The 19,519-nt window shown below is 39.6% G+C and overlaps 1 protein-coding gene across 1 annotated transcript in view; it reads left to right on the forward strand.

The window, feature by feature from the left end:
• The window catches only part of blmh (bleomycin hydrolase), a 38,258-nt gene extending 32,496 nt beyond the window's left edge, over positions 1-5,762 (forward strand). The window contains exon 12 of the mRNA XM_061720225.1: positions 5,458-5,762. Coding sequence (XP_061576209.1) covers positions 5,458-5,606 — 149 coding nt within the window. The 3' untranslated portion in view covers positions 5,607-5,762. The remainder of the gene's footprint in view (positions 1-5,457) is intronic.
• The last annotated feature ends 13,757 nt before the right edge of the window (positions 5,763-19,519 follow it).

Raw genomic sequence — 19,519 nt, forward strand, 5'->3', positions numbered from 1 at the left:
GGGAGCCCTGCAGGGGTCCTTGTGTGGTTCAGCTTTCTGTTCCCCTCATCTTTAAACCTTCACGCAGAGGCCCTTATGGCCGTACTCACTCTACAACTCATTTTTTTAAATAACATTTTAGACAAATGTTTGGCCCCCACGCTAAGAGTTTTATGTTCTAATTCGAGAGTTCATTTGGCCGACGTTCAGTCGCCGACATGTGACATACCTGCTGTTCCAACCCTAAATTGTTTTGAGAAAGCACAAATTCATTCCCTTCTAGTTTGACTCTATTGTTAAAAACAACAGGAGAAGATGTGGTTGGAGGGATTTTGGAAGAGAGGCTTCATTAGTTTTTAAGTATGCTTCTCATCCAAAGCCATTATTTTCCCCCGGTTATTTGTTCACCCCCCTTGTTTGAAGGCACTCTTTCAATCCCCCTTTAAAATAGGCTGTGGAATTATTTCACCAAAAGTCCTCTCATCAGAAACTAACTTGCCTTTTTTAAATCAATATGACTCATATGAGTTCCTGTGGGGGGACATACCGATCAGTAGGGCTGGGCGATTTTGGACAAAAATAAAATCCCGATTTTTTTTTTTTTTTCTTTGAAAACCCGATTTTCGATTTTGATTTTTTTGGTAAAACTACAAAAGACAATGGAATAAATTGTTTAAAATATTTTATCTTTATTTTTAAAGAAAAATAGCAAACAAATTTCCCTATTGGGAATGAAGTGCAATTGAAAGATACTGTTAATCCTCCTTGAGTTTAGTAAAGTGACAACATTTACAATTTTCTTGACCAAACAAAGATGACTAGACGAGCTCTGTCTGTAATGCAGACAGCTGCAAAAAAGGAAAATCGATTTTCCGATTTTCCTTTTTTAACATCGATTTTGATTAATAAATCCAATTTAGATTTAAAATCGATTAATCGCACAGCCCTACCGATCACTAACGGCCCTGGATCATTAGACGTCCCTGTCCACCACCAGACCGGCTCAGGCCAAACACTGATATTCTGACTAGGGCTGGGGATCGATTCAAATATCAAGAATCGATTCGATCTTAAGATTCAGAATCGATTATCACACTTTGATTCGATCCGATCCGATATTGATTTGGGTTACTGTTAATAAAACAGTTTTTTCAGCTGTTGCATGAATTATATGACTGTCTAGTTATGCAACATATTAATACTAGTATTATATTGAGATTAAACAGCAAGTATTGGCAGCTAATGATGCTGTAAGGACCAATCAGCTCCCAGAATGCTGATAGAACTGCTTTCAGAAACATCATGTGGGTCAGAATTACCAAACAGATCCAGGGCAGCAAACAGAGGACGAAAGAAATCGCTTTTATTTTTTCCCCATTTATGAGAATTTGGTTTTTAACATTTATGCAAATGTAACCCCAAGACAGTATATAAAGCAAAGAAATATAGACAATTTATGCAATTATAACTGAAAACTTTAATGTTTTCATACCTTTAAACATATTTAAAGGCAAAAACATGGCACCAGTTATTCTCGTGTCCAACAAAATATTCCTTTTTTGGGCATAAACAAAAAAGTACCAAAAGTTGTAATGTAATGATGAAAAAAACCCTTTTTTTTTTTTTTTTTTTTTTTTTCTTTTAATCGATCTTTAGACATATGAATCGATTTTTAGGAATTAATATGAGAATCGATTTAAAATCGGAGAATCGATCTTTTCAACACAGGCCTAATTCTGACTTCAGGATTGAAGCTAATGCAGAAAAAAAGACATTTTCAGCTCATCGACCGACCTCCTCGGCTGGCGCCGGAGGTCGGTCTCCACTGACCTCCATGTTAAATGTCCAACGCCCAGTAGTGGTGGAGTGTCTGGCATCGGGATCATGGGAATCCTCAGAGTTTCTTTTTCTTGGTTCTTGAAGACGTTTCACTTTCCAGCCAGAGAATACTTTTGGGACAGATCTGTCTCCGTATCTGTCTCTTGTGTATTTAACTTGTGCATCACTTGGAGTGGACTTGCATTCCCGTGATAGCTGTGACTGCCACCCAAAGGACACGTGCAGAACCTGCCTGAACAGCCAGTTCTGGTGAATCGCTTGTCAAGTTAAAGTTCAGAATGGCTGCTCCCTCCTTTTTTAAACTACATCCATCTGTTCTGTGACAGGACAGTCGGCCTAGCCCTCAAAACAAACTAACAAAAGTCAACATTCGCACACACATCGTGCCATCCAACATATGGGATCCAGGAAGCCCCCGTCAACACATACATGGACACCGCAGCAGAAACCAGGCAACGTGCCATCCAAGATGTGCGTACTTGGAAGTGGATGGATACACAACACGCCCGTCGCTCTGATTGGACGGACGCCTCTGTTGCGAGCGGTGTCATGTGCTCGGGGCTTCCCTGTTGTCCTTGATAAGTCAACGTGACAGCGGGAGTGTTTGCTCATGTGAGAAGGAGGAATGAGAAGCTGGAGAATAAAAGCGACCTCAATCCAGTTTCAAATCTCGGTCCTCGTTGGGATGCAGCTGCCGGTTCAGATGTAGATTTCTTCTCCAGAGTCCAGATGTTGAAACGAAGAGAGGTGTCGTCAACTCTGGGGGCGAGGCCTTGTTGGTACAATAGAGCACAGTGATGGAGAGCAACTACACATCCCTGCATCGGCAGGTTATTTACTGCTGAGTTCCCTCTTTACTCCAGCCGTATTCAACGAAAGAGGAGAAGCCATAATTAGCTTAATTAATGTCATAATATTATGATTCAAATCAGAAAGTGTAGCTCGATTATAGGATTATAGGGGTGTAACGATACACTAATCTCACGATACGGTACGATACACGATATTGAGTTCACGATAACAATACGATACGATATTATAGCAGTATTTTTTTAACAATCTTGAATGAGGAAAATATGACTGGAAAAAATTGTCCTTTATTTGAAAGACACAAAATACAAAACAATGCTGTGCGTTTGCCCTATTGTTACAGTTTGTAATGCTTTATAACTGTTTAAGTTTTAAAGAGAAAGCCAGGCAAACCATTTTCCACAAACTGAATAGTTTCTCTCATGTATGATTTGACTTTTTTTCTTTTCCAGAAATTTAACAACTAAAATTAAATAAATAAAAGTAAATAAATACATACAATTTTACATCATAAAAAAGATTGATTCATGCTCACCTTATAAGTGTAAGAGGAGATTTATTTTTGTTAAGAAGGTTATTTTGTAATTCAGGGTTCATTATTTTATAAATATATTCTTTATATTCTGATGTAAATTAGGGACTATAATGACACTAGTCAGTTTATCTGTAGTGATTAGTCTGTTTTAGATTGGGCGGAGTGATACGCCACAGTACGGCACTAGGTGCTGTGTTGATGTTCTAAAATCCTACACTGTTGAGCGGACATTAAAGTACACTGGAACTCGGCAGAAGTTGTCTCCGTGTTTATCTACTCACGACCCCAAAAAGGTTTAATTTAATAAGGTAAGGCTTAACTTGACACCAGACTTACATAAGTAAAAGTTCAGAGCTCAAAACCCCCCAAGAGACCCGTGATCTGGACCAAAACGGTACTAGTTTCTTCTGAGTGGAGTCAGATTTTGGTCCGCGGGTCGAGGCGCGGTCGGCACCAATACACTGAGCGTTACTAGTCAACACAATATAGGCTATTAATATTAATAATCCAATATTGCGATACAGTTTGTCCACGACACGTATTGTGACGTTTTTGTATCGCGAAATTTCGTGGCACGATATATTGTTACACCCCTACTCAATTAGGTTTCCAGTATACATCGACTTTGGCCTCTCGCCCTGACTCCTGCAGTTTAAATAGCGACGTATTGAAAGGTTGGATCGGCCTCTCTTGTTGGAGTAGAAAACATGTCTGTTCAGAGACGGTGGTCCGTCTGCACGGGGACTCAAAAAAGACTCACAGAAGGGAATAAGGAATAAAAATCTATAATGCAAACCCTAATGACCATAAACGTTACCAGTCACCACATTTAAATAAGCTGGATATGGGATCTGGCAAGACTCTTGTTTCACAGAATAAAATAGAGTAGAATAGTCTTTATTGTCATTGTACCAGTACAACGAAATTGGCAGTACAAACCCTTAAAGTGCCGAATAATTCAACATTAAAAGCATAAAAAGGAATAGGCTAGACCAGGGGTCGGCAACCCGCGGCTCTAGAGCCGCATGCGGCTCTTTAGCGCCGCCCTAGTGGCTCCTGGAGCTTTTTCAAAAATGTTTGACCTTTTTTTTTCTTCCTTTTTTTCTTCTTTTTCTCTTTTACTCTTTTTTTTTTTTTTTCTTCCATTTTTCTCTTTTCTTCCTTTTTCCTTTCCTTTTTAATCTCGACATTTCGACTTTTTTCTCGAGATTATACTTCAACATTAACCTCGACATTTCGACTTTTTTCTCGAAAATTTGACTTTTTTTCTTGACATCTCGAATTTTTTCACGAAATCTTTACTTTTTCCTTGACATTTCGACTTTTTTCCCGAAATCTTGACTTTTTTCTCAACATTTCGAGGTTTTTTTTCGACATTTCGACTTTTTTCTCAAGATTGTACTTCAACATTAATCTTGACATTTCGACTTTTCTCTCGAAATTTCGACATTTTGACTTTTTTCTCGAGAATTTCGACATTTTTCTCGAAGTGCATAGTGAAAAAATAAATCTCCCCCCAGTTATATCTAATATAGATACATGCATCATGTGTTGCCTTCATTCTAAGGCTGATACAAGACTTTTCATTTTTTGCGGCTCCAGACATATTAGTTTTTTTTTGTTTTCGGTCCAATATGGCTCTTTCAACATTTTGAGTTGCTGATCCCTGGGCTAGACCTTTTAAAAGACACATTTAGAACGACATGTGTGGGATCTCAGACCTGATTCACGGCTGACCCCAGGAAGTTCGTTCTCGCTGATATTATGGTTCATTATTGTTCTTTGATTATCTACTTCAGCCTTCAGTTGTTACATATAATTTCTTACAGGTGAGAAAATGCAAAATAAGAAGTGTTTTACATATATATGTGTATATTTTATAGATGGTTGCTGGTGTGTATGAAGAGTTACTTCTTAGATCATTTTGTGTTACTTCCCAGGCAGCTGGTTTAGTTTTTCCACAATCTTAATTTCTTTTGATCCCCCACCCCCAACGGCCAAATCAGCTCCTGTGATTTCCTCCAGACGCACGCGAGTTATAGTTTATGCCTCTTCCATGTTTGATTTACAATTGTGTAATTTTGAAACACTTTTCCTGTCGCCCAAAAGAAAGCTTATTTACAAGAAATGCAACACTGGAGCCACTGAATGTAAATTATGCTTGACACATGGGCTCGTCTGAAATTTGTTTGCTTTTGCGGAAACCATTTTTCCCGCGGAGCAGCGCCTTTGTGTGAGGACGATTATTGACTCGTTTATGCTCACGCTGCGTTGTTTTCTACCTGTCTCCGCAGGCTACCTGATCATGACGGATGATTGGTTCTCAGAGTACGTGTACGAGGTGGTGGTAGATAAGAAGTTCCTCCCTGCCGACGTCCTGGAGGTGATGAACCAGGAGCCCATCGTACTTCCTGCCTGGGACCCCATGGGAGCGCTGGCGTAGACGCAGAAATCCAGGTTTTAGCCCCAGCCTCGGGTCTAATCGACTCCGCCCTATTCCTCGGCTGCTTTTACCTCTCTGATATTTTCCCCGATACCTCCTTCCGAAACAGCCTGTTCTTGTAGGAAAATAAAAATTTTGATTTCTTTTTTTACTGGACTGCCCGTGTCTTTTGTCTGTCTTTATTTCTGCTCAGACCATCACACACAGGAGCTGAAACAGAACAGCTGAAGGTGGTTTGTCGATGGAGGAGATCACCACTGCTGTTTAATGACTTTAAAAAGGATAAATACTTCATTTAATTTATTTTTGTCCTCCAAAATAAACAAAACTGCAGTTATCATCTCTTCTTAAAATAAAGTTCCCAGTAGCAGTCTTCATATAACATGCTCTGTCTGCAAAAGTAAATCATAACGGTTTCATTGATGTGCAACAGTAGAAATATATTTGTGTGTAAAGATAATAAAAGTAAACTAGCACAGATCACAAGATGAAAAAAAGTCTTACGCTAGATGGGGAATAAAGATCACTTTCTGACGGCTCAGAGGAAAATGGAAAAGAAAAAAAGTGTTTCAATAGAGCAGAGTTAGTAAAAAAGGCTGGTCAATAATAATAATACTAACAATTAGGGGTGGGTATTGGGAAGGACCTCACGATACGATACGCTTCACGATACTTGAGCCACGATACACATTGCAATATCCCGATTATGCGATATCCCGATTATTATATTCTACATAGTTCACAGAAAAATTTAAAAATGCATTACACATCTTAAAATCCAAGTTGTATATATGTACATCAGATGATAGTGATGGATCTTAAAATCCGAGTTGCACGTTCATCAGATTATAGTGACAATTCATGGGACAAACTGAGTCAAAACAATGTTTTATTATAACTATACAAGCTAAAGTTACAACATATTTGTATATGTTTTTCATATTATTTACATCATATGAAATTAACATTAAATTTAGTATGAGGTTGCTTTAATTATGTGGTAAATGATAATAAACACAAGAAAGATGGTACTAAAACCAAGGACAGGCACAGTGATCAGTCAGTATAGATATAAATCCATAAATGAATAAACCTCTGTCCATTATTTTTCAATTGTGTTATATAAAAAATAAATTATAAAATGAAATAAAACGTGAAATAAAACCTGAGCTCAGTGCAGGGCCCTCCCAGGGTTGGTAGAGAGTGGCAATGCCCAGGACTGTCACTTAGGTAGGAGCACTGGGTGATAGAATGGGGAAAAAATCGGGGATAAAATTTTTTTTTTTTTAAATAAAAAAAAATCGATATTCAAAATTTGAATATCGATATATATAATCGGCTGGAAAAGTATCGCGATATATTGCCATATCAATATTTTTGCCCACCCCTACTAACAATAAAGCTCAGTTCAGCTCAGTTTCTGTCTTTTCTACAGAATTAGGTTGGTTTATATTAACTCTTAATGCCGTCATTTGACAAATTGTATTTTTAAAGCAAGCACTGTGGTGATGCAGACACGGCTCAACAGGCTGGATCTTCTGGACTCAAGTGGTTGAGAGAGCAGAGGAATAAAGAAGAAGCTTATTAAGGTTGTGTGTAGTAAAAGCTGTAATACTGCTGGGAAGGTGCGCAGCAGGTAGAACCGTAAAAGCGACAGCGTGTTGTCTAACACCACCTCCCAAATACATGGTGCTACGTTTACTGATCCTGCAGACGCTTTTATCCAAAGCCACTTACGGGTGACGCTCTCAAGATGAGCAGATCAGGAGCGTCGGATCCAAGGGCACGCCAGCCTGAGCATCCCAGCAGCTCAGATAAACACCACGGCATCGGGGTTTCATAAAGGTTATAATTGATGCTGTCATTTATTGTAGTTTTTAGTGATATATCAATGTTGGTTCACTTTTTAACAAAGAAACAAGCGCATCTGTTCTTTGGCCTGTTTGAGGAGTCAGTCCACTGAAACAAGTGCTCTCATGAAATGTGTCATCTTTCTCTGCTTCACTCTGCCTGCTGAAAGCTGGCAATCAGGTAATAGTTGTGTGCGCTCATACTTTTAAAGACATTTAGACTGCTGCTCTATAACTTGTTTTTAGGCAAGGCAAGGCAAATTTATTTATATAGCACAATTCAACACAAGGTAATTCAAAGTGCTTTACATTGACATTAAAAGCAGCAAGACATAATTAGACAGTAAATAACAAATAAGCTTGAAAAAATTAAGAATAAGATAAGAAAAATAGGCAGATTTAGTGATAAACTTTATATGACTGATGAAATTCAGGTCTGAGTCAATAACTACACCAAGATTTCTGGCTTGATTTGTAGCTGTCAATGACAAGTAGCCCAGGTGAGCGCTGATCTCTTCCCTTTCATTTTTAGGGCCAAAAATTATCACCTCTGTCTTTTCTGCATTTAGCTGGAGAAAATTCTGGCACATCCACTCATTGATTTGGTGAATACAGTTACTCAATGAGAGTAGGGGATTGTTTTTAGCTCTGTAACATGTTTTTAGAGCTTTAAAACATTATTCTCATTTCATTTCATTTATTGGTTCATTCCAGACAGTTCAAAATCATCGTCTATAAAGCATAATGTTAACACTTGTATGAATCTAGGCATCTATATACAAATAGATATACACATACACATTTGGAACATATTGAACCCATTGTAAATAAATCTATACAAATAAATGAATCTGTTTTTAATGAATGAATAAATCTATACCCAATGTGCACAGACATATTTATATATACACAGGAAGAAATAAAACTTATTTAATCCTACCCCTATTGATGTTTTCCATGAGCCGTGTGTGTGTGTGTGTGTGTGTGTGTGTGTGTGTGTGTGTGTGTGTGTGTGTCAGTCAGTGTCAATGTCAATTTTATTTATAAAGCACATTTAAAAACGACCGAGGTTGACCAAAGTGCTGTACAGCATACAAGAAAATAAAACAATACCAAAAGAAAAACACAGTACACAGTGTAGAAACAATAAAATCACTAACATACTAAAATGATCAATAAAATAGTAATAAAAAAATAGAGAATAGACGACAAATAACAGACACATAAAGTGCACAATCACTTCACACAGATGTAGGGAACTAATTTGTCACACACTAAAAGCCAAAGAAAATAAATACGTTTTCAAAGAAGACTTAAAAACCACTAGGGTCTGGGCAGATCTAACATTTAGTGGCAAACTATTCCACAGCTTAGGGCCGGCCACCGCAAAAGCTCGGTCACCTTTAGTTTTGAGCCTAGATTTCGGGACGTCTAAAAGCAACTGACTTGACGACCTCAGACCTCAGAGCAGAGAGATTTAAAAACAAGCAGCAGAATCTTAAAATCAATCCTGTAGTGAACAGGAAGCCAGTGCAGGGAGGCCAGAACCGTATGTGTGTGTGTGTGTGTGTGTGTGTGAGAGAGTGTGAGAGAGTGTGAGTGTGAGGGAGCCGGGCAGAATTAGCCCATCGCTGACCCATACAGCACCAGTCATCACACGACCAGCCTCATTATTGCCTTCTAGTTTTCTTCTTTTCCCCTCATTGGGTGTGTGTGTGTGTGTGTGTGTGGCGGTGGGGATTAACCTAGTGCTTCAGCTGATGCTGATTGGAATGACGTTCCCCACTCAAATGCAGGAGGAAGCTGGATGCTTATGTGTGTTTGTGAGAGTTTGCGAGACAAGACAAAGGAGGACTCAGTGATCGTAGTGTCAGCGTGACTTTTATTTCTTAGACTACTCTCCCCCTCTCTCCGCTTTTGTATTCCAACACAATGAAGTGGACTGTGCTGCTGTATTACTGCGGCTGGCACGCTGCCATTTGGCATGGCAGGCTACAGGTGGGTGTAAGTGGGTTAGTTGGGCCGGGACGCAGACAGTCTGGGAGTTCAATCCCCCCTCTGCAGAACTCACATCCTAATACTTCATGTTTTGAAACTTTATGTGACCCTACATGTGTGTTCTGTGTCCCGCTATTGTCCTTTTGTAAACATGCTGGAAGGAGTGTTGGATTAGGGGCAACGATCCTGTTTTAAACCCCAGATCGTGTGTGTGTGTGTGTGTGTGTGTGTGTGTGTGTACGGGTGCCTGAAGGCTCCAGTGTGTGTGTGTTTGAGTCTTAAGCCAGCCAGACCAGAATACGGCCCGCTGTAAGCCCGGGCATGTGGGATTTATGTGAGTGGGTTTAGTCAGAGTTGATAGGCGACGTCTTGGACCGTGGATGACCAGGAGCTCCATGGATGCGGGAGACGGTCCAGCCGAGGATGTGAAGGTAAGACCTCTCTGTCAGCTGATGCCCACGTTCATCACTTCCAACATCAGTTAAAAGGTGTAAATTCATACTTCGTACTTCGTACTGGTTCAGTAAAAAGTGGGATTTTATAATCGAGTAAGTGTTTTTGTGTGTGTGCATTCATTGATCTTTGATTTTAGAACAGGTCAAATTCTCTAAAGGCCTTTTCTCCTCAGAGTTTAATCGGATTTGTAGTTTTGAATCCGTCTGCTTCATGAAAATGTGTCAAACATTATTCGATTAAAGGTTTTTTTATGCTTCAATAAAAATGTGGCATGCACACAACTAAACTCAATATCTTTGTCGAAGATAAAAGAAACAAATATTTTGGAAATATCATAGTTATTGCAATGTTTGCATTCCATGATTTCCTAAAATAGCACCGAATAAGGAATTGTTTGTGATATCTTCTCAAGTCCTCCCTGTGAGGTCGGTTGCTGCTGCGACTGTTGTGGACGTCAAGTATGAAACAGGAATGGCATGAAAAAAAATTAAAAGATAGAGAAAATAATTGTGGGAATGTACATAGAGACACACAAGTTAATAAATAAATTGAAAGACAAGTAAATAAAAGAATGAAGAAACATAAATACAAATGACAAAATAATCAAAAGCATTTTTGTATTTGTTTTCCCATGATGGTCATTTGTTTAGACCTTAGTTTTTCTTCTTGTTTTATCTCTCATGATAATCTTATAACGTCACGTTTGGCGTCCGCCTGATGTGAAGGTCACAGTTCTCATGTCTGGGTCTCATCCTTGAATCAAGTACCGTCTGTCAGTCACAACTAAGTTTGTCGACATTCACTACGATTTGAAATCTTTTGTTACCTTCGTGTAGCTCTAGAGATCCAGTCCACTAGGGTTTAAGCAACTCTCGGATCATTAGCTATCGATACAGTTTAGCATCAGTTTGGTTAATAACGTTCGAGCAAGCGAAAGGGTGCCAGCTAGGGTTGCCACCTTTCAGAAATAGAAATAAAGGACGCCCCGATTTCAGCAGCGCAGGAGCCAAAAAAAAAAGCCCCAAAACTTCTAAACTGAATAAAAATGTGTTTATTTTATATGAAAAAACAAAATGCTTTGATTTAAAGTTTAAAGTGCTTTAATAGCTTTGAACTTGCATGACTGTACAGACAGACAACCATACTAGCAACTGAAATAGCATCCTATGCTACGTATGTCCACATCAGCCCAGATGTATAATATAGCTACAGGTGAAGAATATGGTGTAAAAGTTAATTTATTTCAATAATTCAACTAGAATATGGTGTAAAAGTTAATTTATTTCAATAATTCAACTAGAATATGGTGTAAAAGTTAATTTATTTCAATAATTCAACTAGAATATGGTGTAAAAGTTAATTTATTTCAATAATTCAACTAGAATATGGTGTAAAAGTTAATTTATTTCAATAATTCAACTAGAATATGGTGTAAAGGTTAATTTATTTCAATAATTCAACTAGAATATGGTGTAAAAGTTAATTTATTTCAATAATTCAACTAGAATATGGTGTAAAAGTTAATTTATTTCAATAATTCAACTAGAATATGGTGTAAAAGTTAATTTATTTCAATAATTCAACTAGAATATGGTGTAAAAGTTAACTTATTTCAATAATTCAACTAGAATATGGTGTAAAGGTTAATTTATTTCAATAATTCAACTAGAATATGGTGTAAAAGTTAATTTATTTCAATAATTCAGCTAGAATATGGTGTAAAAGTTAATTTATTTCAATAATTCAGCTAGAATATGGTGTAAAAGTTAATTTATTTCAATAATTCAACTAGAATATGGTGTAAAAGTTAATGAAAATACGGTACAAATCGTGTCCCGTATTAGTTCAATACGGGACGCAACATTTTTTTCTCAAATAAAGGACAATTCTGTATTTTACGGGACGGGTGGCAACCCTAGTGCCAGCATGGCTGACATCACTGGACATAGCTTCTACTTTTTTCAACAACCCTGGCAGATTTGACCTGCAAGACAAAATCAGCTGTGGTTTTTCTTACCAACCTAAAAGGTCCACATCAAACTGTCTCCAACAGAGGAAAGCAGTATTTACTCTGGTTTTGGCTCTGCTTTTATCTGCTCTTTTCTTTTTCTCTGTAACTGTGGTGGTGGCAGAGTTCTCTTCCCGAGAGAACCCTTGCTGTTTCTGTTTACGTATCCTAAAATAATAACTTGGGGGCGGTACCCATAGACTGTAAAACAATGGAAAAATCATTAGGTCATGTGACCTTTTGGTTTCCAAAGAGCGGTTTTGAAGCTCATTTTTCTTCCTACGGAGCAGAGCCGTGTTGCTCTGTGAGCCAGTGGGATCACGCCCACCAAATGTCAATCAAAGTTAGCTTTGGCTACCAGCTCCGTCAGCAGATCCCCACCCAAATATCTGCAGAACTGCCCCCAGATGTTTAAACCAGAGTATACCGTTCCACGTGTTCTCAGCAGTGAAATCAAAAACTACTGTGGCATCTAGCCGACACTGGTTTTCGTACAAACAGCTGGTTGCTTCGCTAAGCGCCGTAGCATGGCGATTATGGATGAGGAAGTGATAGTGGGTAGCCATCGGCTGAACCAACTCTTAATCATATTAGACATAAATGTATTGCTTTTTATAAACTCTCCTGGTATGGTAAAATAAAGTCACCTCCCTCGGAGTTGTCACGGATGCGAAATCAACGTTGAGACCAAACCTTTTGTTTTTTTAACCAGCTTATTCCGGCTCTAAAGTTGAACATTTTAACAGGGGAGTCAATAGAGATTGACTCTCTTTTGGAGCCAGACTCCAGTGGCCAGTCAAGGAACTGCAACACATTTTTGTTCCCCATAAAGGCTGAATTAAGGTTCTGCGTTACACCAACGCAGAGCATAGGCCGTTGCCGTGACGCCGTTGTGAACCCTTCGGACTTCTCCGTCACTCCATTTCACTGCGGTGAAACCCCCCCCCCCCCCCCCCGAGAGCGCTAGTTAATGCTTTGTTTAGCTTCCGTTTTTTTCCATTTTTTTCTGGTCAGAGTGAATCAAAGAGATAAGGACAACTATTGTGCAAAAAAACAAAACAACCCCACCAAAAAAATCACAAACACGAAGAAAAGAGCGATGAAAGTTCCCGACTGCTTCACGAACCGGAGCCGGAAATGCGTTGCTACCAAGCAAACCACTCACAGCCCTCTCGGTCTTCGTTGGGTCTCCGTCACCTTGACGCGTAGTTTCATTTTTTGGGAGGTACGCGTCAGGCCACGGTAGGGTTGCCACCCGTCCCGTAAAATACGGAATTGTCCTTTATTTGAGAAAAAAATGTTGCGTCCCGTATTGAACTAATACGGGACACGATTTGTACCGTATTTTCATTAACTTTTACAGCATATTCTAGTTGAATTATTGAAATAAATGAACCTTTACAGCATATTCTAGTTGAATTATTGAAATAAATTAACTTTTACACCATATTCTAGTTGAATTATTGAAATAAATTAACTTTTACACCATATTCTAGTTGAATTATTGAAATAAGTTAACTTTTACACCATATTCTAGTTGAATTATTGAAATAAATTAACTTTTACACCATATTCTAGTTGAATTATTGAAATAAATTAACTTTTACACCATATTCTAGTTGAATTATTGAAATAAATTAACTTTTACACCATATTCTTCACCTGTAGGCTATATTATACATCTGGGCTGATGTGGACTGATGTGGCGTAGCATAGGAGGATATTTCAGTTGCTAGTATGGTTGTCTGTCTGTACAGTCATGTAAGTTCAATGCTATTAAAGCACTTTAAACTTTAAATCAAAGCATTTAGTTTTTTCATATAAAATAAACACATTTTTATTCAGTTTAGAAGTTTTGGGGCTTTTTTTTTGGCTCCTGCGCTGCTGAAATCAGGACGTCCCTTATTTCTATTTCTGAAAGGTGGCAACCCTAGGCTACGGCGTAGCCCACGCCGTAGGGTGCGCGTCGCCGCGTACCCTACGGCGTAGGCGCTGCGTCGATTTAACGCGGAACCATAATTCAGGCTTAAGCCTCAACCTCGAAGATGGGTGCACCTACATGGCTAAAACAAGTTCAAATACAACCACAAACCATGGGACCTCTTTGTGTCATCTTGTTGCACTGAGGCTGCTGTGTTGCTCTCTACCGCCACACGTGGCAGAAACTGGTATTACGAGACTGGACGCATGCTAGTTATTTAGCACACCAGCTCTGTAGATATCTCAGCAGCCAAACAGACAGTCATCATTTTTATGACATGACTGCACCTATATCTTATCACTCTCTTGCTGTTTCTAGGTTTTTTCTGGGGGATATTTAAACCTAAAATCTTACACTAAAATCTTACTCCTTTAAGCATCCACCAAAATCTAAGAATGGGACTTTTTTTCCAGTTATTCCATAATTACTCTCTATAGTTTTGAGGAAATGCCAAAATAATGAGGACAGAAGCAAATATGGATGCAGACCACCCACCTCTTTCATCAGGATCTCTGATTGTTTAAAGTTGTTCAGCTCAGAAATCTCTCGGGAACAGAAATGCTTACTAGGAAGCGGTGAGGTTTTGTTTTCTTGTTAGAGCTGCAGAGAGCACGGCGGCGGCCTACATCCTAATAAGCATTTCTCACATGATTAATGAGGTTGTAGTGTTTACAACTCCAAGCTGCAGGGAAAATATCTTTCATCAGCATGTCAGAAATGCAGGGTGGAGTGTTGCCCCGGCGTGAAGGAGTCACTTGTAGGACCGTAGGATCGACAGCTTCACTTCCTCTGACCCTCCACCCGGCTTTCACCCTCACCACTAGGGTTAAGTTGTCGGTCAAATTCATGTTGCTTGGTGTGTTTTAAGCTCCAGCCTATTTTCCATCTGCTTCTCTGCTGTACGGCCCCCGCATTGGGGGGCCCTGGAGTGGAGCGGGTTCAAAGAAATAAGGAAATTTTTCATTAAGAAACTGTTTTGACAGTTTTATAAATTAACCTGCATGGTGTTTAATCAAGAGCTGAATAGAGGAAAATACCTCTCATTGTGTAATTAAACTTACTTGCCCCAGATTTAGTAGCTGCTCTGTGGAGTCATGGAGCTGATCAGTCCCAGAGCGAGCTGTCTGATTAAGGTATAAATGTTCTCCGTTGTCTCTTAGGGTGCGTGGTGGCAGTCTGAAGCCCACTGAACCCTATTTCTGGGACTTTCTGGTCTTCTTTTGGACATTATATTCAATCAAAGAGAGAAATGACTTGCTATAAATGGAACCAGAATTACATCCAGGACTCTGTCAGCACAGTTTGCTCCACTTGATACAGACTTAATGAGGGTAAATATGTTTGTGGTTTGTAGGACTGATGTGAATGTGTGTGTGGAATATGATGTGACGACTCATGCAATGAAAAATAAAACTCTCAAGTTCAGATTTTTGTTGTAGTTAGAGTATTATATTCCACATCACATCAATTTTTCAAGCTTGAGCATTTATAAGCATATTTATCTTCATGCAGCAAAAGCAATATCTTGTCCTTCAAATCTAATATGACGCAAAAGCTACACCATTTTTCAAAGCACACAGAGACATTTAAGAAAAAAATGTTTATATACATAAAGGCAAAAGTAAATAATCTACAATCAAATCAGAAGCAATTAAGCTCTCAGAAAGTTTTAGTTTCATGTTTGTAGTTTCTCCAAAAGCGCAGTATTCCAACCCTAAATCACGATAACAAAGGCAGTGATTTTCAGACCCAACATATTTCTTTTTTTTTTCTTTTGTCATTAGCTTTATTTCCTTTATACATTCATTTATACATTTCAGGCCTGGGACATATATAGCAAAAATGTTGGCATGGGTTCGGTACTAGTAAGGAGGTGAATAAGAGGATGTTGTGAGTCTTGATTCAAGAAATGTGGAGGGATCTTAGGCCTTAGAGGGCGAGGGAAGGTGCAAGCCTCAACTGGACAACGGTGACCTCTGATATAACCTTGTGGGCGATGGATACCTTTGTCAAGCATCACAAAACAACTACGTTCACAAACTTAAGCTTCATTGTGCAAAAGAAACAGAAGCTTCATGTTAACTTTGCTGAGTCGTAGTTATTGACATCTCTGGACTGGGAGGCCTCTGGGATGGACCATCACATTGGAAATGCATACTGTGATCACAAGAAGTCTTATTCATTAGATTTTGGAAGAAATGGGCACAAATGCAAAACTAGAATTCGATTAGCAAACGATATAAATGGCATCAGAAAACCAAAAAGGAAACAAACATGAAGTCTCTTGGGTTAACGCTGTCTGCAAACAGCAGAAGTACCGTCTCCTCTGTCTCGTCTCGTAAACAGCATCAGTGATTAATCTCACACAAATGTTTGGACACTGGAGCAGTTTTTGTTATTGTTTTTTAAATTAGTTGCCAAAACCTGTTAGTGTTGGAGTTAATCAATGAGATGGAGAGCGAAAGTCCACACGCTCAACTTCAATTTGGGGTGAGTGAAATCCAAACTGAGGGAAAGGTTTAAGAGTTACAGCGCTTTAATCCACATAAACCTCTTCATCACAGACTCAGATCTGTTGGCGTCATGACTGTAAAGATGCTTATTAGATACAGGGCCGCCGCAAGGGGTGTGCGAACCGTGCGACCGCACGGGGCCTCGCGCTATGGGCCGTTTTTTTTTTTTTTTTTTTTCGTTTGTCCCTTATAAATATCAACAGTCACGTTCCATTACAGACCTAAATGTGTACTAGTCTGTGCATATCAATAAATATATGTGCAATGATGCGCGTGTCTGTTGTTCAATACAACTGCGTCAGACCAAGCGCAGACACAAGCTGCTCTGATCCAGACGGTGGAGTTGGAACAAACTGTCACACAATGTCGAGAGAACGAGACAGATTCAGGAAATTTCCATCAGGAGATCAAAAAAGAAAAAAACTAAAGAAAATGGAAGAGTTTAATGCCTCTCTGAAAGGCTCGTTTGATAAATTTGTTACAAAAATCACCAATCCGACCGGGTCTCAAGCAGCCGTGGGGCCCCGCGTCGAGGCAAGTCAAATGATGATGAGGCAGGGGAAGGTATCCAGTATTTTGCTAATTGGAGAGTTAAAATTGCGCATATAGACACCCGATCCGACCCGAAAAACCCAAACATTTTGGGGTTTTTGGGGTTTTTCGAAAAACCCAAAAATTTTGCGCGCGCTCGCTACGCTAACGCGTGAGGGCCCCCCCTGGCCATTTCGCACAGGGCCTCGCAAATCTCCCAGACGGCTCTGATTAGATATGATCATTTTCCTGCAACTTTTAGACAAAAGTTGCTTTAAAGGCCGAAGAAGAACAAATAACACAAATAATGAATGTTACTCTGTAGATTTAAGCATTTTCTTTGTCTTTGATGCTGAAGGATTATTCTTAACGTCCTCTATAGTCTCTTAACCTCTAGATTATTACTTGTAGCTCTATTTAATGATCTAAATTGCAATGTCATGTGTACTGTAAGCTCAATCAGACAGGAGGTTAGAGGTACAGATAAGAGAACATGTAACAGAAATGTTTGTGGGAACATTAATGATGAAATATCATGATTAAAGAGATTTGATACATTATTGGTGAAAGTCGAAGGCCATCATTTAACAATGGGCACATTAATGTTTCCCACATTTCCTAACTTTTTGTGCAACATTGCAGTCTGGTACTAATCTCCGCTTCGAGGCAGGATGCCGTCTGCCACTGTAAATATTTTTTGGCATGTCTGCTTATCAGGGCACCCTTACAATCCAGTGCATGCATGCTCTTTCCCCCTGGGAGTAGTTTCCTCGTACATTATCACAGGTTCCTCAGGCTGGTTGAGTGTTGTTCTTGCAGATGTGGTGGCGGCGCAGGCCTCCCACTTTATCCGTCTATCTGCCCCTCGGCCTAGTTTTCAATTAGACGGAGGTCAAGACGGTGTGATGACAAGTGGGCACGAGAAAATGCACGCCACGCTCGCAGAGGACAGACGAAAGCGAGGATTCTATGATTCATCTGGTTTCTCTTTTTCCCAGTGTGCATCTGTGTATTTGCTGAGCAAAACCTGTTATAGACGGTGAAACGGTTTGCATTCCTCCAAGTTTCTGTATCGAGAGCGCCCATAAGAGTTTTTCTTGGCACCTATGCCTGTGGGCGTGTGTGTGTTTTCAGGAAAGTGAAAGAACATTAGTCCTGAAAAAAGCTTAAATCAGTCAAAAAACCCAAGATCATTCTTTGTTATCATGCTTAAACATCACACGCTCCATATGGCTGGAACACCGACAGTATGGATTAACGGGTTAGCCAGGTGGATAAAAAGGCGGATATGAGCTGCTCGCTGATCTGTGCGGGTATGAATGTCAGCCAGTGAGAGACAGGAAATTACAGGACAGACTGGAAAATATACTTTCTGGTTGTTCAATCTCCATCTTTGCTGATCATTTCTAATAAATTCTCAACTTTTAAGGTGTCGCGTCCAAGTGAATCAACTGTCATGAGCTTAGACTGACTGGCCTTTGTCAGTGTTCTGCCCTTATTATGTCCCACGGAGATGAAAATCTATCCCAAAAAGGAAAGTCTTAAACAATAGTGTTCAACAAGAGTTGAAAAATCATTCAGGAGCTCCCTCTGAGAGTTGAAAAAGTTGACCGTGTTAAGGACGTAATTGTTACACGATCCCTCCTGACGTCTGTGAGATCGTACCATGGAACCCTGCTTTGTATTTAAAATTAGCCGGAGCTTCAAGCTCTGTTTGATTAAAGAGACGCTGAACAGGCGCGGCTTTGGCGGCTCCCCGGGACTCACGACGAGGGGAGACACTCAGGTTGCAGAATGAAATGCAGTTTAATTACTCATTTAACCTTTCAACAAGGGCAATGTGTCTGATTAAGTGGTGGGACTGCAAATGTCGTATAGATGCTGTAGGCGTGCACGAGAACACGTTTGGTACAGTGCTACTCTACTCGTATTTGGACTTCTCCTTCATCTAAACCCCTCTCTCTCTCGTCTGGATGGAAGTGCTGCAGTCGTTGCCACACAGCATTCAAAGCCAGAGCTTTTGTGAAATCTAAAACACTGTTGTCAACTTCTTCCAACCCCCCCCCACGTCCCCTGGAACCCCACAGATGGTTTCGTTTAAAGAAACAAGGCCCAGAGAGGTAAAATCATTAATGTATCCCAAAATAGCAAAGATGAATGCACATTTAGGTATCGTAACTTGCGTGTGTTTCTTTCATTAATCATCTCGTGACCCCCCCTGATTTATGCCGTGACCCTTCGGGGGGCCTACTTTGTGGATGGAAAGGAAAAAGAGCCCAGAACAGCTGCCCAGCCTCATGCTGCAACCGTAAAACGCTGCTCACACGTTGATGCATCAACCTAAAAATGTCTTACTCTGCGTTCTACATCACTCAGAGGGGTTTTGGAGACGTGGGGTACTTTTGACTTTACGAAGCGTTTAGTTCAGTCCTTGCACTTTAAGTTGGGGCAAGAATCTGAATATTTTTCCTACCATTACGCAGCATAAACAATGTTATGGGGAAGTGAATATTGGTAGCATGATCTCATACGTAAAACATCTGTTTTAATGATGATAGTATTTGGTGCTTTTCTGT

This window comes from Cololabis saira, chromosome 4, assembly GCF_033807715.1.
Source record: "Cololabis saira isolate AMF1-May2022 chromosome 4, fColSai1.1, whole genome shotgun sequence".
NCBI classification, from domain to species: Eukaryota; Metazoa; Chordata; class Actinopteri; order Beloniformes; family Belonidae; genus Cololabis; species Cololabis saira.